This window comes from Hemiscyllium ocellatum, chromosome 46 (genome assembly GCF_020745735.1).
Source record: "Hemiscyllium ocellatum isolate sHemOce1 chromosome 46, sHemOce1.pat.X.cur, whole genome shotgun sequence".
Taxonomy (NCBI): Eukaryota; Metazoa; Chordata; class Chondrichthyes; order Orectolobiformes; family Hemiscylliidae; genus Hemiscyllium; species Hemiscyllium ocellatum.
In genome coordinates, this window is record NC_083446.1 from 2,124,395 (window position 1) to 2,148,182 (window position 23,788).

The 23,788-nt window shown below is 54.2% G+C and overlaps 1 protein-coding gene across 1 annotated transcript; it reads right to left on the minus strand.

Annotated features, from left to right (window-relative positions):
* Window positions 1-2,631: 2,631 nt before the first annotated feature.
* Window positions 2,632-22,281, minus strand: LOC132836149 (putative transcription factor Ovo-like 1). Its single transcript, XM_060855470.1, has 4 exons — window positions 21,735-22,281; window positions 11,931-12,112; window positions 6,523-6,709; window positions 2,632-4,558 (listed from the first exon to the last, which is right to left on the minus strand). Exons 1-4 carry the CDS (start codon window positions 21,832-21,834, stop codon window positions 4,293-4,295), a joined length of 735 nt encoding a protein of 244 aa, XP_060711453.1. The 5' UTR covers window positions 21,835-22,281; the 3' UTR covers window positions 2,632-4,292.
* Window positions 22,282-23,788: the final 1,507 nt, after the last annotated feature.

Below are 23,788 nucleotides of genomic sequence, written 5' to 3' on the forward strand. Positions count from 1 at the left end.
GAACAGGTTGCATTTATGTAGCATCCCATATCGCTTCACAGAGCTGAACTAGACGATCATTTCAGCCACACCACATTAGGCGCTGGTGACTGCAGGCTTACTCAGAGAGGGCAGTAATAAGAAGCATCTTAACGTAGGAGAGAGAGAGAGAGAGAGAGACACGGAGAGGTTTCAGAATGGAAAGGAGGGCTGAAGACATGGCCACCAGGGGCAGAGCAATGGGACTCGGGTGGTAGTGCTCAACAGGACAAGGAGGAGGGCAGAGATCACACTTGGGGTGGAAGAGATGACAGGGGTGTAGGGGCTGGAGGGGGTGACAGAGATAGGGAGGGGGTGTAGGGGCTGGAGGGGGTGACAGAGATAGGGAGGGGGTGTAGGTGCTGGAGGGGGTTACAGAGATAGGGAGGGGGTGTAGGGGCTGGAGGGGGTTACAGAGATAGGGAGGGGGTGTAGGGGCTGGAGGGGGTTACAGAGATAGGGAGGGGGTGTAGGGGCTGGAGGGGGTTACAGAGATAGGGAGGGGGTGTAGGGGCTGGAGGGGGTGACAGAGATAGGGAGGGGGTGTAGGTGCTGGAGGGGGTTACAGAGATAGGGAGGGGGTGTAGGTGCTGGAGGGGGTTACAGAGATAGGGAGGGAGTGTAGGGGCTGGAGGGGGTGACAGAGATAGGGAGGGGGTGTAGGGGCTGGAGAAGGTTACAGAGATAGGGAGGGGGTGTAGGGGCTGGAGGGGGTTAGAGAGATAGGGAGGGGGTGTAGGGGCTGGAGGGGGTTACAGAAATAGGGAGGGGGTGTAGGGACTGGAGGGGGTTACAGAGATAGGGAGGGGGGTAGGGGCTGGAGGGGGTTACAGAGATAGGGAGGGGGTGTAGGGGCTGGAGGGGGTTACAGAGATAGGGAGGGGGTGTAGGGACTGGAGGGGGTTACAGAGATAGGGAGGGGGTGTACGGGCTGTTGGAGAGGGTTACTCAGTGTCATAGAGATCTACCTGGATAGAAACCATCCAGTTCTCTCAGGCCAAAGTAATGAAGCAGTTAAGTACGTGTTCCCAAATTCCACCCGGAATTCCACATCCCACTTTCCCATGTTCCTTTCAGGTAATTAATTTCTTCAAGTTCCAAGTTTCAACCTCCCAACATGTCAGACTCAACACCTCCTGAAAGGTTTCTTTACTCTGTATCTAACCCCGTGCTGTCCCTGTCCTGGGGAGTGTTTGATGGGGGACAGTGTAGAGGGAGCTTTACTCTGTATCTAACCCCGTGCTGTCCCTGTCCTGGGGAGTGTTTGATGGGGGACAGTGTAGAGGGAGCTTTACTCTGTATCTAACCCCGTGCTGTCCCTGTCCTGGGGAGTGTTTGATGGGGGACAGTGTAGAGGGAGCTTTACTCTGTATCTAACCCCGTGCTGTCCCTGTCCTGGGGAGTGTTTGATGGGGGACAGTGTAGAGGGAGCTTTACTCTGTATCTAACCCCGTGCTGTCCCTGTCCTGGGGAGTGTTTGATGGGGGACAGTGTAGAGGGAGCTTTACTCTGTATCTAACCCCGTGCTGTCCCTGTCCCTGGGGGTGTTTGATGGAGGACAGTGTAGAGGGAGCTTTACTCTGTATCTAACCCCGTGCTGTCCCTGTCCTGGGAGTGTTTGATGGGGGGACAGTGTAGAGGGAGCTTTACTCTGTATCTAACCCCGTGCTGTCCCTGTCCTGGGAGTGTTTGATGGGGGACAGTGTAGAGGGAGCTTTACTCTGTATCTAACCCCGTGCTGTCCCTGTCCCTGGGAGTGTTTGATGGGGGGACAGTGTAGAGGGAGCTTTACTCTGTATCTAACCCTATGCTGTCCCTGTCCCTGGGAGTGTTTGATGGGGGACAGTGTAGAGGGAGCTTTACTCTGTATCTAACCCCGTGCTGTCCCTGTCCTGGGAGTGTTTGATGGGGGGACAGTGTAGAGGGAGCTTTACTCTGTATCTAACCCCGTGCTGTCCGTGTCCTGGGAGTGTTTGATGGGGGACAGTGTAGAGGGAGCTTTATTCTGTATCTAACCCCGTGCTGTCCCTGTCCCTGGGAGTGTTTGATGGGGGGACAGTGTAGAGGAAGCTTTACTCTGTATCTAACCCCGTGCTGCCCCTGTCCTGGGCGTGTTTGATGGGGGGACAGTGTAGAGGGAGCTTTACTCTGTATCTAACCCCGTGCTGTCCCTGTCCTGGGGAGTGTTTGATGGGGGGACAGTGTAGAGGGAGCTTTACTCTGTATCTAACCCCGTGCTGTCCCTGTCCTGGGAGTGTTTGATGGGGGGACAGTGTAGAGAGAGCTTTACTCTGTATCTAACCCCGTGCTGTCCCTGTTCTGGGAATGTTTGATGGAGGACAGTGTAGAGGGAGCTTTACTCTGTATCTAACCCCGTGCTGTCCCTGTCCCTGGGAGTGTTTGATGGGGGACAGTGTAGAGGGAGCTTTACTCTGTATCTAACCCCGTTCCCTGTCCCTGGGGGTGTTTGATGGAGGACAGTGTAGAGGGAGCTTTACTCTGTATCTAACCCCGTGCTGTCCCTGTCCTGGGGAGTGTTTGATGGGGGGACAGTGTAGAGGGAGCTTTACTCTGTATCTAACCCCGTGCTGTCCCTGTCCTGGGGAGTGTTTGATGTGGGGACAGTGTAGAGGGAGCTTTACTCTGTATCTAGCTACGTGCTGTCCCTGTGCTGGGGAGTGATTGATGTGGGACAGTGTAGAGGGAGCTTTACTCTGTATCTAACCCCGTGCTGTCCCTGTCCTGGGGAGTGATTGATGTGGGACAGTTTGAACTGAAGTGAAGATATTGCACAGATAACACAGACCAATAATCTCAGCGTATAAACTATATCATACACAACACATGCACCCGAACTGTACAATTGATAAAAACCCCTTGAAAATTGTCCCAGCCTCAAAGTGGCTTCGAAACAGACGGAGCAGAACAATATGATACACGGTCCTCTCAGATCCTGATCATTATATTACAGACACAGTGTTAAAGCTACTCAGGGCATTGAAATATTGTGTAAACTGCCCCGCGTAAATCTTGGTGTTTTTTTGGTAGATTTTCCAAGCCGGTGATGAACAGCAAAGATTATTTTCCCCAACTCTCTGTTTGAGGGTAAGTGCAGTGTCCCCCAACATGCTGTTGTGACAATCCCAGTGTTAGCTGTGGCTCATGTTCCCAGGATCTCAGTGAGTGACTGGGTCAGTCAAACAGTGACTCGGTGATGACTCTGGTCGCCGAATAGCCCGTCAGGCAGAACCGGGAGTTCGCTGCCGTGTCGGAGTAGTTTCGGGACATGGGCCTCCAGGTGAGACAGGAGAGATCATTCCCATCGGTTGCGGGGACTGGGGTAGCATGGACCTGGGGCTGATGGTGGAAATCGGAACGCTGGCCAAACAGAATTCCGGGATCACGGCTGACGTAGTGACGCTGAGCTGGGGTTCCCAAATAGGCAGCGGGTTGGCCATTCACCCTGCTTTCCCGAGAGCCCTCTCGGGATGATGCTCAGTGCTATTAGAATGATACAATTCCCTACAATGTGGAAGTGAGGCCATTTGGCCCATCCAGTCACACCAACCCTCCGAAGAGCATCTCATGTAGACCCCCCACTCTATCCCTGTATCCCTGCCTTTCCCAGGACTAACCCACCTGGCCTGCATGTCCCTGGACACCATAGGTATTTAATATGGCCAATCAACCCTAATTTGTGCATCGAGTCGCAGAGTCAGACAGCAGGGAAACAGACCCTTCGGCCCTACCATTTTGTGCTGACCGTAACCCCAAACTAAACTAGTCCCAGCTGCCTGCTCCCGACCCATCTCCCTCCAACCCTTTCCTATCCAGGTCCTTATCCAAATGTACCCACACCCACCACTCCCTCAGGAAGTTCACTCCACACACAGACCACCCTCTGGGTAAAAGATTTGCCCCTCAGGTCTGTTTTAAATCTCTCTCTCTCTCCTTTCACCTGAAAGATGTGTCCCATGGCCTTGAAATCCCCCCCTCCCAGGGAAAAGACACCTACCGTGGGAGGGAAACCGGAGCACCCGGAGGAAACCCACCCAGACCCAGGGGGAGAATGTGCAAACTCCACACAGACAGTCGCCCCGAGGGTGGAATTGAACCTGGGACCCTGGTGCTGGGAGGCACTGAGCCACCATGCTGTCCGGATGGTGGGGGGGAGGGGGCTTCGGTAGAGATCAGCCCCACCTCCCGAGAGCCCTGTGGTGATGGATGGGAGTGTGTTGGATGGGGAGGAGAGCAGAGATTCCATGCTGTGAGAGCTAATTGGAGCCAGCCTTCATCGCTGTTGCTTTCTTCGAGGCTTTGAGCAGGATCGGGCTGTTGGGGTGTTCCTCCTTCAGGTGGATGAGGTGACCGTCCTGGCTCTCAGCTGTGAAGCCACACTCCTCACACACGTACAGTTTAGTCCGCCTCTCCTTGTAGGCGTAGGACTGGTGCACCCCATGGATCTTTTTCAGGTGGGACTCGAGTGAGCAGCGTTGTGTGAAGGCCTTTTCACACAGGTGACATTTATAGGGCCGGATCCCTACTCGGACAGAAGCAAAGGTCAGTAACATTACATCAAGCGTCTTTAATCATAAAACTAAGCACACACACACACTCACACACACCCACAATCAGGAGCTGCACCACTGAAGGAGTGCCGCACTGTCGGAGGGTCAAGTCCTGGGGGAGTGCTGCATTGTTGGAGGGTCAGTGCTGAGGGAGTGGGCACTGTCAGAGGGTCAGTGCTGAGGGAGTGGGCACTGTCGGAGGGTCAGTGTTGAGGGAATGGGCACTGTCGGAGGGTCAGTGCTGAGGGAGTGGGCACTGTCAGAGGGTCAGTGCTGAGGGAGCGGGCACTGTCAGAGGGTCAGTACTGAGGGACCGGGCACTGTCGGAGGGTCAGTGCTGAGGGAGTGGGCACTGTCGGAGGGTCAGTGCTGAGGGAATGGGCACTGTCGGAGGGTCAGCGCTGAGGGAGTGGGCACTGTCGGAGGGTCAGTAATGAGATACAGGGAGACAGCAGAAACCATTAAGCCTCTGAAATGAGTTGCACTATTCCCATTATTTCATGGTTGATCTATATTAGAAGTCTATTTACCTGTCCAGGATTGTAACCCTTAATCTCGCTGGCTTGATAAAAAAGCACTGATCACACTGATGAGAGCACGGCTTGGGGTTACTCCCTGACATCCACCCACTGGATCATGGCAGCGAAAACCTGACTGTCTTACCCCTTCATCTGGTTTCCCACCCCCCCTTCACTCACCAGAGGGAAAGGTTTCTCTCTGTCAACCCAATCATATTTTTCAATTATTGTAAACCCCACAATCTGGATGTTCTTTAATCTGTGGCACTCAAATGGAAACAGACCCTTCGGCCCAACCAGTCCGTGCCGACCCTAACCCCAAACTAAACTAGTCCCAGCTGCCTGCTCCTGGCCCATCCCCCTCCAACCCTTTCCTATCCAGGTCCTTATCCGAATGTACCCCCACCCACCACTCCCTCAGGAAGTTCATTCCACACACAGACCACCCTCTGGGTAAGGAGTTTGCCCCCTCATGTCTCTCTCCCCTCTCACCGTAAACATGTGCCCCCTGGTCTTGAAATCCCCCACTCTAGGGAACTGACACTATGTACACCCTTCGTGATTATATAAACCTCAAAAAAGGTCGCCTCGCAACCCCCTACGTTCCGGTAGAAAATAGTCCCAGTTTATCCACCTAACTGGGGAGGTGATGATCTCGTGGTATTAGCGCTGGGCTGTTAATCCAGAGAGGAGATAGTGAGGACTGCAGATGCTGGAGAGCAGAGCTGAAAATGTGTTGCTGGAAAAGCGCAGCAGGTCAGGCAGCATCCAAGGAACAGGAGATTCGACGTTCCTGAAGAAGGGCTTATGCCCGAAACGTCGAATCTCCTGTTCCCTGGATGCTGCCTGACCTGCTGCGCTTTTTCAGCAACACATTTTCAGCTGTTAATCCAGAGACCCAGATAACAATCTGGGGAGCCGGGTTCAAAACCACTGGCATGGTGCAATTTGAATTCAATAAAAATCTGGAATTAAGTGTCTCATGATGACCATGAATCGATTGTTGGAAAGCCTCATCTCCTTCACTCATGTCCTTTGGGGCAGGAAACTGCAGCTTGACCTGGTCTGGTCTACACGTGACTCCAGACCCACTGGACAATGATGGATGGGCAATAAATGCTACCCTCTGGCCAGCAATACCCTCACCCCCTGAATGAATAAAGTTATTAATTCAGAAAGGAACCGCGCATACCCAGCAACATCCTGGTAAATCTCCTCTGACCCTCCTCAGCTTAATAATAGCCTCCCGAAAACAGAGTGCGGTTTAACCCTTTCAGCGCTGGTTTACAGCTGCTGAGCCTCTCCCTGCCCTTGACACTACCACCCTCCTGAGGAGCAGGACCCTGTCAGCTGCAGATGCCAGGGGCCCCTTTCCAAACAGGAGCAGAAGGAGAAAGGGGCATTGACCGTTCCTTTACCTGTGTGCGTTCGGACGTGTCGCTTGAGGTCAAACGTGTCGTTGAATCCTTTCCCGCAGAAGTTGCAGAGATGTCTTTTGACATCGTTGTGACACTTGAGGTGCCTGTTGAGCATGCGCTGGTACTGGAAGGTTTTCTGGCAGAACGGGCAGCTGAGAATCTCGTCCGAACACGACCCCCGGGTGACCTGGACAATCACACAGCTCTCCGTCAGAACGTGTGGGCATTTCAATCACATTACCACATCCCTGTACCAAGTGCCAAACCAAAGGGGGAAACACAATCCAGCTGGAGTCAGGCAGCGAGAGGGTCAACTCTCACGCTGCAGAGCCAAGCCCCATTGTATTCCACTACAACATCCTGCATTCCACTGCTGAGGGAGTGGGCACTGTCGGAGGGTCAGTGCTGAGGGAGTGGGCACTGTCAGAGGGTCAGTGCTGAGGGAGTGGGCACTGTCGGAGGGTCAGTGCTGAGGGAGTGGGCACTGTCAGAGGGTCAGTGCTGAGGAAGTGCCACACTGTCAGAGGGTCAGTGCTGAGGGAGTGGGCACTGTCGGAGGGTCAGTGCTGAGGAAGTGGGCACTGTCAGAGAGTCACTGCTGAGGGAGTGGGCACTGTCAGAGAGTCAGTGCTGAGGGAGTGGGCACTGTTGGAGGGTCAGTGCTGAGGGAGTGGGCACTGTCAGAGGGTCAGTGCTGAGGGAGTGGGCACTGTCAGAGGGTCAGTGCTGAGGGAGTGGGGCACTGTGGGAGGGTCAGTGCTGAGGGAGTGGGCACTATCAGAGGGTCAGTGCTGAGGGAGTGGGCACTGTCGGAGGGTCAGTGCTGAGGGAGTGGGCACTGTCAGAGGGTCAGTGCTGAGGGAGTGGGGCACTGTCGGAGGGTCAGTGCTGAGGGAGTGGGCACTATCAGAGGGTCAGTGCTGAGGGAGTGGGCAATGTCAGAGGGTCAGTGCTGAGGGAGTGGGCACTGTCGGAGGGGCAGTGCTGAGGGAATGGGCACTGTCGGAGGGTCAGTGGTGAGGGAGTGGGCACTGTCAGAGAGTCAGTGCTGAGGGAGAGGGCACTGTCGGAGGATCAGTGTTGAGGGAGTGGGCACTGTCAGAGGGTCAGTGCTGAGGGAGTGGGCACTATCAGAGGGTCAGTGCTGAGGGAGTGGGCACTGTCGGAGGGTCAGTGCTGAGGGAGAGGGCACTGTCCGAGGATCAGTGCTGAGGGAGTGGGCACTGTCGGAGGGTCAGTGCTGAGGGAGAGGGCACTGTCGGAGGGTCAGTGCTAAGGGAGTGGGCACTGTCAGAGGGTCAGTGCTGAGGGAGTGGGCACTGACGGAGAGTCAGTGCTGAGGGAGCGGTCACTGTCGGAGGATCAGTACTGAGGGAACAGGCACTGTCAGAGGGTCAGTGCTGAGGGAGTGGGCACTGTCAGGGGGTCAGTGCTGAGGCGGTGGGCACTGTCGGAGGGTCAGTGCTGAGGGAGTGCTGCACTGTCAGAGGATCAGTGCTGAGGGAGTGCCGCACTGTCGGACGGTCAGTGCTGAGGGGGTGCTGCACTGTCAGAGGATCAGTGCTGAGGGAGTGGGCACTGACGGAGAGTCAGTGCTGAGGGAGTGCCGCACTGTGGGAGGGTCAGTGCTGAGGGAGTGCTGCACTATCAGAGGATCAGTGCTGAGGGAGTGCCGCACTGTCGGAGGGTCAGTGCTGAGGGGGTGCTGCACTGTCAGAGGGTCAGTGCTGAGGGAGCGGGCACTGTCGGAGGATCAGTACTGAGGGTACAGGCACTGTCAGAGGGTCAGTGCTGAGGGAGTGGGCACTGTCGGGGTCAGTGCTGAGGCAGTGGGCACTGTCGGAGGGTCAGTGCTGAGGGAGTGCTGCACTGTCAGAGGATCAGTGCTGAGGGAGTGCCGCACTGTCGGAGGGTCAGTGCTGAGGGGGTGCTGCACTGTCAGAGGATCAGTGCTGAGGGAGTGCCGCACTGTCGGAGGGTCAGTGCTGAGGGAGTGCCGCACTGTCGGAGGATCAGTGCTGAGGGAGTGCCGCACTGTCAGAGGGTCAGTGCTGAGGGAGTGGGCACTGTGGGAGGGTCAGTGCTGAGGGAGTGGGCACTGTGGGAGGGTCAGTGCTGGGGGAGTGGGCACTGTCAGAGAGTCAGTGCTGAGGGAGAGGGCACTGTCGGAGGATCAGTGCTGAGGGAGTTGGCACTGTCCGAGGATCAGTGCTGAGGGAGTGGGCACTGTCCAAGGATCAGTGCTGAGGGAGTGGGCACTGTCCAAGGATCAGTGCTGAGGGAGAGGGCACTGTCGGAGGGTCAGTGCTGAGGGAGAGGGCACTGTTCGAGGATCTGTGCTGAGGGAGTGGGCACTGATGGAGGGTCAGTGCTGAGGGAGTGGGCGCTGACGGAGGGTCAGTGCTGAGGGAGCGAGCACTGTCGGAGGATCAGTAATGAGGGAACAGGCACTGTCGGAAGTTCAGTGCTGAGGAAGAGGGCACTGTGCGAGGGTCAGTGCTGAGGGAGTGCCGCACTGTCGGAGGATCAGTGCTGAGGGAGTGGGCACTGTCCGAAGATCAGTGCTGAGGGAGAGGGTACTGTCTGAGGATCTGTGCTGAGGGAGAGGGTACTGTCTGAGGATCTGTGCTGAGGGAGTGGGCACTGATGGAGGGTCAGTGCTGAGGGAGTGGGCACTGACGGAGGGTCAGTGCTGAGGGAGCGAGCACTGTCGGAGGGTCAGTAATGAGGGAACAGGCACTGTCGGAGGGTCAGTGCTGAGGGAGTGGGCACTGTCGGAGGGTCAGTGCTGAGGAAGAGGGCACTGTGCGAGGGTCAGTGCTGAGGGAGTGCCGCACTGTGGGAGGGTCAGTGCTGAGGGAGTGGGCACTGTCAGAGGGTCAGTGCTGAGGGAGTGGGCACTGTCGGAGGGGCAGTGCTGAGGGAATGGGCACTGTCGGAGGGTCAGTGGTGAGGGAGTGGGCACTGTCAGAGAGTCAGTGCTGAGGGAGAGGGCACTGTCGGAGGATCAGTGTTGAGGGAGTGGGCACTGTCAGAGGGTCAGTGCTGAGGGAGTGGGCACTATCAGAGGGTCAGTGCTGAGGGAGTGGGCACTGTCGGAGGGTCAGTGCTGAGGGAGAGGGCACTGTCCGAGGATCAGTGCTGAGGGAGTGGGCACTGTCGGAGGGTCAGTGCTGAGGGAGAGGGCACTGTCCGAGGATCAGTGCTGAGGGAGTGGGCACTGACGGAGAGTCAGTGCTGAGGGAGTGGGCACTGTCAGAGGATCAGTACTGAGGGAACAGGCACTGTCAGAGGGTCAGTGCTGAGGGAGTGGGCACTGTCAGGGGGTCAGTGCTGAGGGAGTGGGCACTGTCAGGGGGTCAGTGCTGAGGGAGTGCTGCACTGTCAGAGGATCAGTGCTGAGGGAGTGCCGCACTGTCGGAGGGTCAGTGCTGAGGGGGTGCTGCACTGTCAGAGGATCAGTGCTGAGGGAGTGCCGCACTGTCGGAGGGTCAGTGCTGAGGGAGTGCCGCACTGTCGGAGGATCAGTGCTGAGGGAGTGCCGCACTGTCGGACGGTCAGTGCTGAGGGAGTGGGCACTGTGGGAGGGTCAGTGATGAGGGAGTGGGCACTGTCAGAGGGTCAGTGCTGAGGGAGCGGGCACTGTAGGAGGATCAGTGCTGAGGAAGTGCTGTACTGTCGGAGGGTCAGTGGTGAGGGAGTGGGCACTGTTGGAGGGTCAGTGCTGGGGGAGTGGGCACTGTCAGAGAGTCAGTGCTGAGGGAGAGGGCACTGTCGGAGGGTCAGTGCTGAGGGAGTTGGCACTGTCCGAGGGTCAGTGCTGAGGGAGAGGGCACTGTCGGAGGGTCAGTGCTGAGGGAGTGGGCACTGTTCGAGGATCTGTGCTGAGGGAGTGGGCACTGACGGAGGGTCAGTGCTGAGGGAGCGAGCACTGTTGGAGGATCAGTAATGAGGGAACAGGCACTGTCGGAGGGTCAGTGCTGCGGAAGAGGGCACTGTGCGAGGGTCAGTGCTGAGGGAGTGCCGCACTGTCGGAGGATCAGTGCTGAGGGAGTGGGCACTGTCCGAGGATCAGTGCTGAGGGAGTGGGCACTGTCAGAGGGTCAGTGCTGAGGGAGCGGGCACTGTCGGAGGATCAGTGCTGAGGGAGTGCTGCACTGTCGGAGGGTCAGTGCTGAGGGAGTGGGCACTGTGGGAGGGTCAGTGCTGAGGGAGTGGGCACTGTCGGAGGATCAGTGCTGAGGGAGTGCTGCACTGTCGGAGGGTCAGTGCTGAGGGAGTGCTGCACTATCGGAGGGTCAGTGCTGTGGGTGTGGGCACTGTCGGAGGATCAGTGCTGAGGGAGTTGGCACTGTCCGAGGATCAGTGCTGAGGGAGTGGGCACTGTCCAAGGATCAGTGCTGAGGGAGAGGGCACTGTCGGAGGGTCAGTGCTGAGGGAGAGGGCACTGTTCGAGGATCTGTGCTGAGGGAGTGGGCACTGACGGAGGGTCAGTGCTGAGGGAGCGAGCACTGTCGGAGGATCAGTAATGAGGGAACAGGCACTGTCGGAGGTTCAGTGCTGAGGGAGTGGGCACTGTCGGAGGGTCAGTGCTGAGGAAGAGGGCACTGTGCGAGGGTCAGTGCTGAGGGAGTGCCGCACTGTCGGAGGATCAGTGCTGAGGGAGTGGGCACTGTCCGAGGATCAGTGCTGAGGGAGTGGGCACTGTCAGAGGGTCAGTGCTGAGGGAGCGGGCACTGTCGGAGGATCAGTGCTGAGGGAGTGCTGCACTGTCGGAGGGTCAGTGCTGAGGGAGTGGGCACTGTGGGAGGGTCAGTGCTGAGGGAGTGGGCACTGTCGGAGGATCAGTGCTGAGGGAGTGCTGCACTGTCGGAGGGTCAGTGCTGAGGGAGTGCTGCACTATCGGAGGGTCAGTGCTGTGGGTGTGGGCACTGTCAGAGGGTCAGTGCTGAGGGAGCGGGCACTGTGGGAGGGTCAGTGCTGAGGGAGTGGGCACTGTCAGAGGGTCAGTGCTGAGGGAGCGAGCACTGTCAGAGGTAACATCTTGTAGATGAGACACTAAGCCGAGACCCGAGCTGCTCTGTCTGCGGACGGGGATTTGGATGGGTAAGCAGTGTAAATGATCCCACAGCCAGTACTGGACGAGCAGAAGAGGTTGGGTTCTCCCCGGGGTCCTGGTGCCAATATTTATCCATCGACCAACATGACTGAAAACCCGATGCCTGGGGTCATTCCCACATTGCTGTGTGTGGGATCTTGCTTTGCAGCAGTTGGGGTTGCTGCATTTCCCACAATCCAACAGAGAGCGCGTTTGAAAACATGACCCTCTTGCTGGCTGTGATGTTTCAGGGATGGCCTGAGTTGGACTGAGATGGTGGGGAGTTGCTAAGTATAAATATAGTCTGTACCTTTATCTTGGAGCGTGTGAAGCCCTGGTGGATGTTGTTGTGGGTTCCATTGTCAATGTCCTGTGCAGATATACTGGAGTCTGTATCATAGGAAAGTTCCTTCTCTGCGTTCTCCTCCACAGACAGACATAGGGGTGACACATCCACTTCACTGTCTTGGTATTGAATGATATCCTGGGCATCTGAAGAATACAATTTGTCACAAATCTCCCTCAATTTCTGTTCCCATTCATTCCCCGAGCTGGGACGGTCTCAAGTTGCCCCCTTGAGAAGGTGGGGGTGAGCTGCCTTCTTGACTCACAATGCCCCTTAGGGAGGGAATGCAAGGACTGTGACCCAGCCACACTGAGCGAAAACTGTGTGTGTGAGTGTGTGCGCGCGCGTGTGTGTGTATGTGTGTGCGTGTGTGTGTGTGTATGTGTGTGCGTGTGTATGTGTGCGTGTATGTGTGTGCGTGTGTGTGTGTATGTGTGCGTGTGTATGTATGTGTGCGTATGTGTGTATGTGTGCGTATGTGTGTGCACGCGCATGTATGTGTGTGTGTGCGCACGTGTGTGTGTATGTGTGTGCGTGTGTGTGTGTGTGCGTGGGTGTGTATGAGTGTGTGTGTGCGCGTGTATGTGTGTGCGTGTGTGTGTGTGTATGTGTGCGTGTGTATGTATGTGTGCGTATATGTGTGTGTGCGCGCGCGTGTGTATGTGTGTATGAGTGTGTGTGTGTGCGTGTATGTGTGTGTGTATCTGTGTGCGTGTGTGTGTGCGTGTGTGTGTGCGTGTGTGTGCGCGCGCGTGTGTATGTGTGTATGAGTGTGTGTGTGTGCGTGTATGTGTGTGTGTATCTGTGTGTGCGTGTATGTGTGTGCGCGTGTGTGTGTATGTGTGTGCGTGTGTGTGTATGAGTGTGTGTGTGTGTGTGTGTGTGTGTGTGTGTGTGTGTATGTTATGAATTCCTAACTTCCTGTCCCTAATTGCCCCCTTGGGAAGGTGGGGGGTGAGCTGCCTCCTTGACCCGCTGCAGTCCATGTGCTGTGGGTAGACCCACAGTGTCCCTTAGGGAGGGAATCCCAGGATTCTGACCCAGCCACACTGAGGGAACGGCGAGATATTTCCAAGTCGGGATGGGGAGGGGCTCGGAGGGGAACTTGCAGGGGGTGGGGTTCCCGTGTACCTGCTGCCCCTTGTCCTTCTGGATGGAAGTGGCCGTGGGTTTGGAAGGTGCTGCCTGAGGGTCTTTGGTGAGTTTCTGCAGTGTATCTTGTAGCTGGTACACACTGCTGCTACTGAGCGTCGGTGGGGGGAGGGAGGGAGGGGGTGGGGCCAATCCAGCGGGGGCTGCTTTGTCCCTGGATGGTGTCGAGCTTCTTGAGTGTTGTTGGAGCTGCCCCCACCCAGGGGCAAGTGGGGAGTGTTCCCTCCCCCTCCTGCCTTGGGCCTTGTAGATGGTGGGACAGGCTTTGGGGGGGGTCAGGAGGGGAGTCACTCGCTGCAGGATTCCCAGCCTCTGACCTGCTCTTGGAGCCGCTGGGTTGATGTGGTGAGTCTGGTAGAGTTTCTGGTCAATGGTAACCCCCAGGATGTTGATGGGAGGGAGACTCAGTGACGGGAACACCATTGAATGTCAGGGGGAGATGGTTAGACTGTCTCTTGGTGACTGTCATAGCCTGGTATTTGTATGGCATGAATGTTATTTGTCAGTTGTCAGCTGACGGGATAGTTCCTTCAGGATAGGGCAGGGTAAAGGATTCCAATTAGTACCAGCAGCCGACAGGAATACACCACTTTTAGTGAAATGTGACAGTGCAAGGCACTCCCCAGGACTGTCAATCAGACAGGACCTCACCCTGAACCATGGCGGGGAATATTCAGAACAGGCGGCCATCCTCTCAGGGCAAAGGTCAGTTGTACAGAACATCTGAAAGAAAGAGACAGGGGAGAGAAGCTGACAGAGTGAGGGAGAAATTCCCAAGCACACAGCCCCAGGGAGGAGAGGTGGGAATTCGGGACGCTAGGATTGGATGGGTTACAGAGATAGGGAGGGGGTGTAGGGGCTGGTGGGGGTTACAGAGATAGGGAGGGGGTGTAGGGGCTGGAGGGGGTTACAGAGATAGGGAGGGGGTGTAGGAGCTGGAGGGGGTTACAGAGATAGGGAGGGGGTGTAGGGGCTGGAGGGGGTTACAGAGATAGGGAGGGGGTGTAGGGGCTGGAGGGGGTTACAGAGATAGGGAGGGGGTGTAGGGGCTGGAGGGGTTACAGAGATAGGGAGGGGGTGTAGGGCTTAGAGGGGGTTACAGAGATAGGGAGGGGGTGTAGGGCTTAGAGGGCGTTACAGAGATAGGGAGGGGGTGTAGGGGCTGGAGGGGGTTACAGAGATAGGGAGGGGAGTGTAGGGGCTGGAGGGGGGTTACAGAGATAGGGAGGGGGTGTAGGGGCTGGAGGGGGTTACAGAGCTAGGGAGGGGGTGTAGGGGCAGGAGGGGGTTACAGAGATAGGGAGGGAGTGTAGGGGCTGGAGGGGGTTACAGAGATAGGGAGGGGGTGTAGGGGCTGGAGGGGGTGACAGAGATAGGGAGGGAGTGTAGGGGCTGGAGGGGGTTATAGAGATAGGGAGGGGGTGTAGGGGCTGGAGGGGGTTACAGAGATAGGGAGGGAGTGTAGGGGCTGGAGGGGGTTATAGAGATAGGGATGGGGGGTAGGGGCTGGAGGGGGTTACAGAGATAGGGAGGGGGTGTACAGGCTGGAGGGGGTGGCAGAGATAGGGAGGGGGTGTAGGGGCTGGAGGGGGTTTCAGAGATAGGGAGGGGGTGTAGGGGTTAGAGGGAGTGACAGAGATAGGGAGGGGGTGTAGGGGCTGGAAGGGGTTACAGAGATAGGGAGGGGGTGTAGGGGCTGGAGGGGGTGACAGAGATAGGGAGGGGGTGTACGGGCTGGAGGGGGTGACAGAGATAGGGAGGGGGTGTAGGGGCTGGAGGGGGTTACAGAGATAGGGAGGGGGTGTAGGGGTTGGGGGGGTGACAGAGATATGGAGGGTGTGAAGGGGCTGGAGGGGGTTACAGAGATAGGGAGGGGCTGTAGGGGTCAGAGGGGGTGACAGAGATAGGGAGGGGGGTGTAGGGGCTGAATGATTCCTGAAGAAGGGCTTATGCCTGAAATGTTGATTCTCCTGTTCCTTAGATGCTGCCTGACCTGCTGCGCTTTTCCAGCAACACATTTTCAGCTCTGAACCAGAGGGGTACCCATCTCCTGGGGTGGAATTTGCTAATGCTCTTTGGGAGGATTTAAACTAATTCAGCAGGGGGATGGAACCCTGAATTGTAGTTCCAGTATACAGGTGGTTGAGAGTAGTGAGGTCAGAAATAAGGTTGCCAAGTCACAAGGGGACCCTGGCAGGTAGGAAGTTGGTTTGAAGTGTGTCTACTTCAACACTGAGAGAATCTGGAATACGGTGGGTGAACGTGCAGCATGGGTTGGTACCTGGGGTTTCGATATTGTGGCCATTTCGGAGACATGGATAAAGCAGGGACAGGAATGGTTGTTGCAGGTTCTGGGATTTAGATGTTTCAGTAAGAACAGAGAAGATGGTAAAAGAGGAGGAGGTGTGGCATTGTTAATCAAGGACAGTATTACAGGGCAAAAAGGACGTTTGAGGACTTGTCTACTGAGGTAGTATGGGCTGAGGTTAGAAACAGGAAAGGAGAGGTCACCCTGTTCGGAGAATTCTGGAGGCCTCCGAATTGGTCCAGGGATATAGAGGAAAGGATCGCAAAGATAATTCTGGACAGGAGTGAGAGTAACAGGGTTGTTGTTATGGGGGACTTTAACTTTTCAAATATTGACTGGGAATACTATAGTTCAAGTACTTTAGATGGGTCAGTTTTTGTCCAATGTGTACAGGAGGATTTCCTGACACAGTATGTAGACAGGCCAACCAGGGGCTGGAATTGGTACTGGGTAATGAACCCGGTATTAGATTTGCAGCTCTTTGGTGATAGTGACCACAATTTGGTAATGTTTTCTTCAGCAATAAAAAGTGAGAGGTATATAACGCAGGGGAAGAGTTATAGCTGGGGGAAAGGCAATTACGATGCGATTAGGCAAGATTTAGGATGCATAGGATGGGGAAAGAAACAGCAGGGGATGGGCACAATAGAAATGTGGAGCTTGTTCAAGGACCAGCTACTGTGTGTCCTTGATAAGTATGTACCTGTCAGACAGGGAGGAAGGGGTCCAGCGAGGGAGCCATGGTTTACTAAAGAAGTTGAAGCTCTTGTCAAGAGGAAAAAGATGACTTATGTTAGGATGAGACGTGAAGACTCAGTTAGGGCGCTTGAGAGTTACAAGTTAGCCAGGAAAGACCTAACGAGAGAGCTCAGCAGAGTCAGGAGGGGACATGAGAAGTCATTGGAGAATAAGATCAAGGAAAACCCAAAAGCTTTCTAGCGGTATATATGGAAGAAAAGAATGACTAGAGTAAGATTAGGGTCAAGGAGAATATTAAGACCATAAGACATAGGAGTGGAAGTAAGGCCATTCGGCCCATCGAGTCCACTCCACCATTCAATCATGGCTGATGGGCATTTCAACTTCACTTACCCACATTCTCCCCGTAGCCCTTAATTCCTTGTGACATCAAGAATTTATCAATCTCTGCCTTGAAGACATTTAGCGTCCCAGCCTCCACTGCACTCCGTGGCAATGAATTCCACAGGCCCACCAACCTCTGGCTGAAGAAATGTCTCCGCATTTCTGTTCTGAATTGACCCCCTCTAATTCTAAGGCTGTGTCTACGGGTCCTAGTCTCCTCGCCTAACGGAAACAATTTCCTAGCATCCACCCTTTCCAAGCCATGTATTATCTTGTAAGTTTCTATTAAGTCTCCCCTTAATCTTCTAAACGCCAATGAATACAATCCCAGGATCCTCAGCCGTTCCTCGTATGTTAGACCTACCATTCCAGGGATCATCCGTGTGAATCTCCACTGGACACGTTCCAGTGCCAGTACGTCCTTCCTGAGGTGTGGGGACCAAAACTGGACACAGTACTCCAAATGGGGCCTAACCAGAGCTTTATAAAGTCTCAGTAGCACAACGGTGCTTTTATATTCCAACCCTCTTGAGATAAGTGACAACATTGCATTTGCTTTCTTAATCACGGACTCAACCTGCATGTTTACCTTTAGAGAATCCTCGACCAGCACTCCCAGATCCCTTTGTACTTTGGCTTTATGAATTTTCTCACCGTTTAGAAAGTAGTCTATGCTTTTATTCTTTTTGCCAAATTGCAAGACCTTGCATTTGCTCATGTCCACCCTTACTGAGATACAGACTACTAGACTCGATGGGATTGAGGTTCACAAGGAGGAGGTGTTAGCAATTCTGGAAAGTGTGAAAATAGATAAGTCCCCTGGGACGGATGGGATTTATCCTAGGATTCTCTGGGAAGCCAGGGAGGAGATTTCAGAGAGTTTGGCTTTGATCTTTATGTCGTCATTGTCCACAAGAATAATGCCAGAAGACTGGAAGATAAAAAATGTCCCCTTGTCCAAGAAGGGGAGTAGAGACGACCCTGGGAATTATAGACCAGTGAGCCTTACTTCAGTTGTGAGTAAAGGTTGTAAGAGACAGAATTTATAATCATCTAAAGAGGAATAAGTTGATTAGGGATAGTCAACGTGGTTTGTGAAGGGTGGGTCGTGCCTCACTAACCTTATTGAGTTCTATGAGAAGGTGACCAAACAGGTGGATGAGGGTAAAGTGGTTGATGTAGTGTATCTGGACTTCAGTAAGGTGTTTGATAAGGTTCCCCATGGTAGGCTATTGCACAAAACACAGAGGCATAGATTGAGGGTGGTTTAGCAGTTTGGATCAGAAATTGGCTAGCTGAAATAAGACAGAGGGTGGTGGTTGATGGGAAATGTTCATCCGGGCGTTCAATTCCTAGTGGTATACCACAAGGATCTGTTTTGGGGCCACTTCTATTTGTAATTTTTATAAATGACCTCGATGACGGCATAGAAGAATAGGTTAGTAAATTTGTGGATGACACTAAGTTCGGTGGATTGTGGATAGTGCTGAAGGATGTTGCTGGTTACAGATAGATGTAGATAAGCTGCAGAGCTGGGCTGAGAGGTGGCAAATGGAATTTAATGTGGAAAAGTGTGAGGTGTTTTACTTTGGAAGGAGCAACAGGAATAAAGAGTACTGGGGCTAATGGTAAGGTTCTTGGTAGTGTAGACAAGCAGAGAGATCTCAATGTCCATGGACATAGATCCCTGAAAGTTCTCACCCAGGTTGATAGACCCAGGTTAATAGGGTTGTTAAGACGGCATACGGTGTGTTGGTGTTTATTGGTAGAGGGATTGAGTTTCGGAGCCACAAGGTCATGCTGCAGCTGTACAAAACTCTGGTGCAGCTGCGCTTGGAGTATTGCGTACAGTTCTGGTCATCACATTATTGGAAGGATATGGAAGCTTTGGAAAGGGTTCAGAGGAGATTTATTAGGACATTACCTGGTATGGAGGGAAGGTCTTAATAGGAAAGGCTGAGGGTCTTGAGACTGTTTTCATTAGAGAGAAGAAGGTTAATAATAGGTGATTTAATTGAGACGTATAAGATAATAAGAAGATTAGATAGGATGGACAGTGAGAGCCTTTTTCTTCAGATGGTGAGGGTTAGCACGAGGGAGCATAGCTTTAAATTGAGGGGTGATAGACATCGGACAGATGTCACAGGTAGATTCTTTACTCAGATAGTAGTAAGTGTGTGGAATGCATTGCCTTCAAAAGTAGGAGACTCGCCAACATTAAGGGCATTTAAATGGTCATTGCTTAAACATATGGATGAAGATGGAACAGTGTAGGAGAGATGGGCTTCAGATTGGTTCCAAAGGTCGGCGCAACATCGAGGGCTGAAGGGCCTGTACTGCACTATTATGTTCTATGTGCTATAAACCCAAACAAGTCGACACAACACGCCCAGAGACTCTAACCACACTACCGTACACCAAAGACAACTTGGAGATGACTAACTGACTACTCTAACCTCTTGGCATCACGGTAACCCACCAACACACTGAAACAGCTACTTATGTACCTAAAGGACTCTGTACCAACAGCCAGCAAAACAAATGTCATTGATAAAATACCATGCATGGACTGAAACAAATACTACACCGGACAGACAGGCAGGAAACTAGCCACCAGGATACACAAACACCAACTAGCCACCAAACGGCAAGGCCAGCGATCACTAGTATCCTTACACACAGACGAAGAAAGCCACCACTCTGACTGGGACAACACAGCCAACCTCGGACAGGCTAAACAGAGACACGCAAGGGAATTCCTCGAGGCCTGGAACTCCATGAATAAACACATCGATTTAGATCCCATTTACTACCCAGTGAGAACAAGAACCGGAAATGATATCACCCCCGACAACAGACCAAGATACATAAACAGAAAGTGGGACAGAACACCAGTGCTTCACCAGAGACTCACTGACTATGTTCTTTAACATAGTGACGAAACGTCTGAAAACAAACCCTCCAGCTCAGTGATCAAACTTACAACCTGAACCTCAACCTGAGCTACAAATCTTCACTCAAATCACAAGGAGTGTAGGGGCAGGATGGGGTTACAGAGATAGGGAGGGGGTGTAGGGGCTGGAGGGGTTACAGAGATAGAGAGGGGGTATAGGTGCTGGAGAGGGGACAGAGATAGGGAGGGGGTGTGGGGGGGTGGGAGGAGGTGACAGAGATAGGGAGGGGGTGTAGGGGCTGGAGGGGGGTTACAGAGATAGGGAGGGGGTGTAGGGGCTGGAGGGGGTTACAGAGACAGGGAGAGGGTGTAGGGGCTGGAGGGGGTTACAGAGATAGGGAGGGGGTGTAGGGGCTGGAGGGGGTTACAGAGATAGGGAGGGTTTGTAGGGGGTTACAGAGATAGGGAGGGGGTGTAGGGGCTGGAGGGGGTGACAGGGAGGGGTGTAGGGGTGACAGAGATAGGGAGGGGGTGTAGGGGCTGGAGGGGGTGGCAGAGATAAGAAGGAGCTGCAGGGGGTTAGAGAGATAGGGAGGGAGTGTCGGGGCTGAAGGGGGTGACAGAGATAGGGAGGGGGTTTAGGGGGTGACAGAGATAGGGAGGGGGTTTAGGGGCTGGAGGGGGTGGCAGAGGTAGGGAGGGGCTGGCAGGGGTTACAGAGATAGGGAGGGGGTGTAGGGGCTGTAAGGGGACAGATTGGGAGAGGTGTAGGGGCTGGAGGAGGTTACAGTTAATGAGGAGTGGTTTCTGATGGGATGTCACTGCCGACAGACTGGGAGTTGTTGGGCTGAGGGGCAGGGTGCTGGGTCTTAGCAGAGTTGTCACTGTCAGAGGATCAGGTTGTTGTCTGAGGATAGAAAGACTGCTCTGCAGGATCTTTTCAGGCCGGGTGGGAGGGAGGGAGGTGTGAGTCAGTCTGTCATTCAGCGAAAAGGTTCATCTTCATATTCCGCTGCTTGGTGTAGGATATCCTGCGCTGTAAGTCAGGGTTAATGATTCTTCAAAAAAAACTTTTCACGCACTTTCATTCCCGTTAGTTTTGTTTTGTTTAAAATCGCCTTGGTCTTAGACCAGGAGGCGTGGGTAACAATACAGAAAATAAATTCACCCAGTCCCTGTGGCAGCCCTTCCCAGCAGTCGGTCTGAAATAAGCACCGATTATTTTAAAATATGGACCTTTTGGGTTTATCAGTTCCAGTGTCAATAAATGTCTCATCAAGAGGCGAAATGGAAGAAGCAGCGAGCTGATGACTCCTCCCTCTGTCTGTCATCACAACATTCATGTCTCAAACTCAAAACTCCAGCATCAGTTTTCAAATCTTTTTAAAATGAACAAATTCAGTTTCGCTGTGTCAAATTTCTTAAAACGAAAGAAAAATGTCCCGTTTGCAAAGTACAAAAGGCTAGGTATTTCTTGCTTCACAAAGTTGGATTTCGGATTTCACACACACACTCTCTCTCTCTCTGTGTGGGTGTGTGTACCTTTCCCACACACTCTCTCTCTGTCTCTCTCTCTCTGTGTGTGGGTGTGTGTACCTTTCCCACACACTCTCTCTCTGTCTCTCTCTCTCTCTGTGTGGGTGTGTGTACCTTTCCCACACACTCTCTCTGTCTCTCTCTCTCTCTGTGTGGGTGTGTGTACCTTTCCCACACACTCTCTCTCTGTCTCTCTCTCTCTCTGTGTGGGTGTGTGTACCTTTCCCACACACTCTCTCTCTGTCTCTCTCTCTCTGTGTGTGGGTGTGTGTACCTTTCCCACTCTCTCTCTCTCTCTCTGTGTACCTTTCACACTCTCTCTCTCTCTGTTTGGGTGTGTGTACCTTTCCCACACTCTCTCTCTCTCTCTCTCTGTGTGTGGGTGTGTGTACCTTTCCCACTCTCTCTCTCTCTCTCTCTCTGTGTGTGGGTGTGTGTACCTTTCCCACACTCTCTCTCTCTCTCTCTCTGTGTGTGGGTGTGTGTACCTTTCCCACTCTCTCTCTCTCTGTGTATCTTTCCCACTCTCTCTCTCTCTCTCTCTCTGTGTGGGTGTGTGTACCTTTCCCACACTCTCTCTCTCTCTCTCTCTGTGTGTGGGTGTGTGTACCTTTCCCACTCTCTCTCTCTCTCTCTGTGTATCTTTCCCACTCTCTCTCTCTCTCTCTGTGTGTGGGTGTGTGTACCTTTCCCTCTCTCTCTCTCTCTGTGTGTGTGTGTGTGTGTGTATACCTTTCCCACTCTCTCTCTCTCTCTCTCTCTCTGTGTACCTGCCGCCCGAGAGCTGGGTACTTACGGGGGATGTAAATGTCAGCTCGCATTTGGTCAGGTATCTCTCCCCAGCTCCGAGTCCTCAGGTTGTCACTCCGTATCTTCACCAGAAAAGCCCGGGGCATCTTGTCTCCGGGTTTGTGTTCGAAAGGTTCAATATTTTATTAAAAGGCCCAGCTGTTGTCTTGCACCCCCCTGCTCCCTCTCTCTAATCTCTGTCAGTCTCCCCTGTTCAAGAGAGACACCTGTGTCACCTGCAATGAGAAAGTACCCTGTCTGGATCTGGTCTCCTGCGTTCTCTCTCTCTCTCTCTGGAGGTAAGACCTACCCAACCAGTTCTTAAAAATGAGACAAGTTGCGGAGAGAGACCTGATGACTAACGCATGTGCTGACAAATAACGGTGGTGGTTTCAGTATCACACACCTGTCTGTGTAAAATCCCATTCTCGCGGAAAGTAAGCTCTCACCAAAGCCCAGCCCTTTATATTCTGACTCATCAACTCATTATCCAAGCGAAATTTGAAAATAAATCAGAAAACAAAATCCCGTCTCTCTCTCTCTCTCTATCTATCTGTCTCTCTCTCTTCTTCCTACCCTCCCCCAACTCTCCTTCTCACGCCCTCTCCTTCCCCTCTCTCTCCTCCCCCTCTCTCCTTCTCTCTCCTTCCCCCTCTCCTTCCCCTCCTTCCCCTCCTTCCCCCCTCTCTCTTCCCCCTCTCCTCCCCCTCCTTCACCCTCTCTCCCCCTCTCTCCTCCCCTCCTTCCCCCTCTCTCCCCCCTCTCTCCTTCCCCTCTCTCCCCCTCTCCTTCCCCCTCTCCTTCCCCTCCTTCCCCTCCTTCCCCCCTCTCTCTTCCCCCTCTCTCCTCCCCTCCTTCACCCTCTCTCCCCCTCTCTCCTCCCCCTCCTTCACCCTCTCTCCCCCTCTCCTTCCCCTCCTTCCCCCCTCTCTCTTCCCCCTCTCTCCTCCCCCTCCTTCACCCTCTCTCCCCCTCTCTCCTTCCCCTCCTTCACCCTCTCTCCCCCTCTCTCCTTCCCCTCCTTCCCCTCCTTCCCCCCTCTCCTTCCCCTCCTTCCCCCCTCTCTCTTCCCCCTCTCTCCTCCCCCTCCTTCACCCTCTCTCCCCCTCTCTCCTTCCCCTCCTTCCCCCTCTCTCCCCCCTCTCTCCTTCCCCCTCTCCCCTCTCCTTCCCTCTCCTTCCCCCTCCTTCCCCCTCTCTCCTCCCCCTCTCCTCCCCCTCCTTCCCCCTCTCTCTCCCCCCTCTCTCCTCCCCCTCCTTCCCCCTCTCTCCCCCCTCTCTCCCCCTCTCTCCTTCCCCTCCTTCCCCCTCTCTCCCCCCTCTCTCCCCCTCTCTCCTTCCCCTCCTCCCCCTCTCTCCCCCTCTCTCCTCCCCCTCTCTCCCCCCTCTCTCCCCCCCTCTCTCCCCCCTCTCTCCTCCCCCTCCTTCCCCCTCTCTCCCCCCTCTCTCCCCCTCTCTCCTTCCCCTCCTTCCCCCTCTCTCCCCCCTCTCTCCCCCTCTCTCCTCCCCCTCCTTACCCCTCTCTCCCCCCTCTCTCCTCCCCCTCCTCCCCTCTCTCTCTTCCCCTCCTCCCCTCTCTCTCTTCCCCCCTCCTTCCCTCTCTCCTTCCTTCTCTCTCACTCTCTCTCCTTCCACCCACACACACACCCCTGTAGAAATAAACCGACAGTAATCTCCAATCAGTCCACCTTGCCCCACCTTTCACAAATAGACACCCTACTGTTTTAACCTTTCCTGTTCCCAACGTCACACCTCCAACCCCACCTCAAATATGAACAAGATTTTGAAAAAGGTGCACTACTCCACAGATGCTGTCTGAGGGCACTGAGCATTTCCCACTATTTCTGACAAAGCAGGCCATTCGGCCCATCCACCCTGTTCCGCCATCCAGTACCATCATAACTGGTCATGCAACTCAACAGCTTGTGACAAAAAACACCCAGAAATCCCTGGAAAAGCTCAGCGTCTGCAGGGAGAAATCAGAGTCACCAGCTTGTAGTCCCACAGGTTTATTTGAAATCACAAACTTTCGGAGCGCTGCTCTTTCAACAGGTGAAGTCAG

Bases quoted from the DNA above. Each gene is read 5' to 3' on its own strand.
- LOC132836149 (XM_060855470.1), bottom strand. From the start codon at position 21,834: ATGCCCCGGGCTTTTCTGGTGAAGATACGGAGTGACAACCTGAGGACT. The intron at 12,113-21,734 runs GTAAGTACCCAG...TGTATTCTTCAG, and splicing joins AGCTGACATTTACATCCCCC to ATGCCCAGGATATCATTCAA. The intron at 4,559-6,522 runs GTAAAGGAACGG...CTGTCCGAGTAG, and splicing joins ACACGTCCGAACGCACACAG to GGATCCGGCCCTATAAATGT.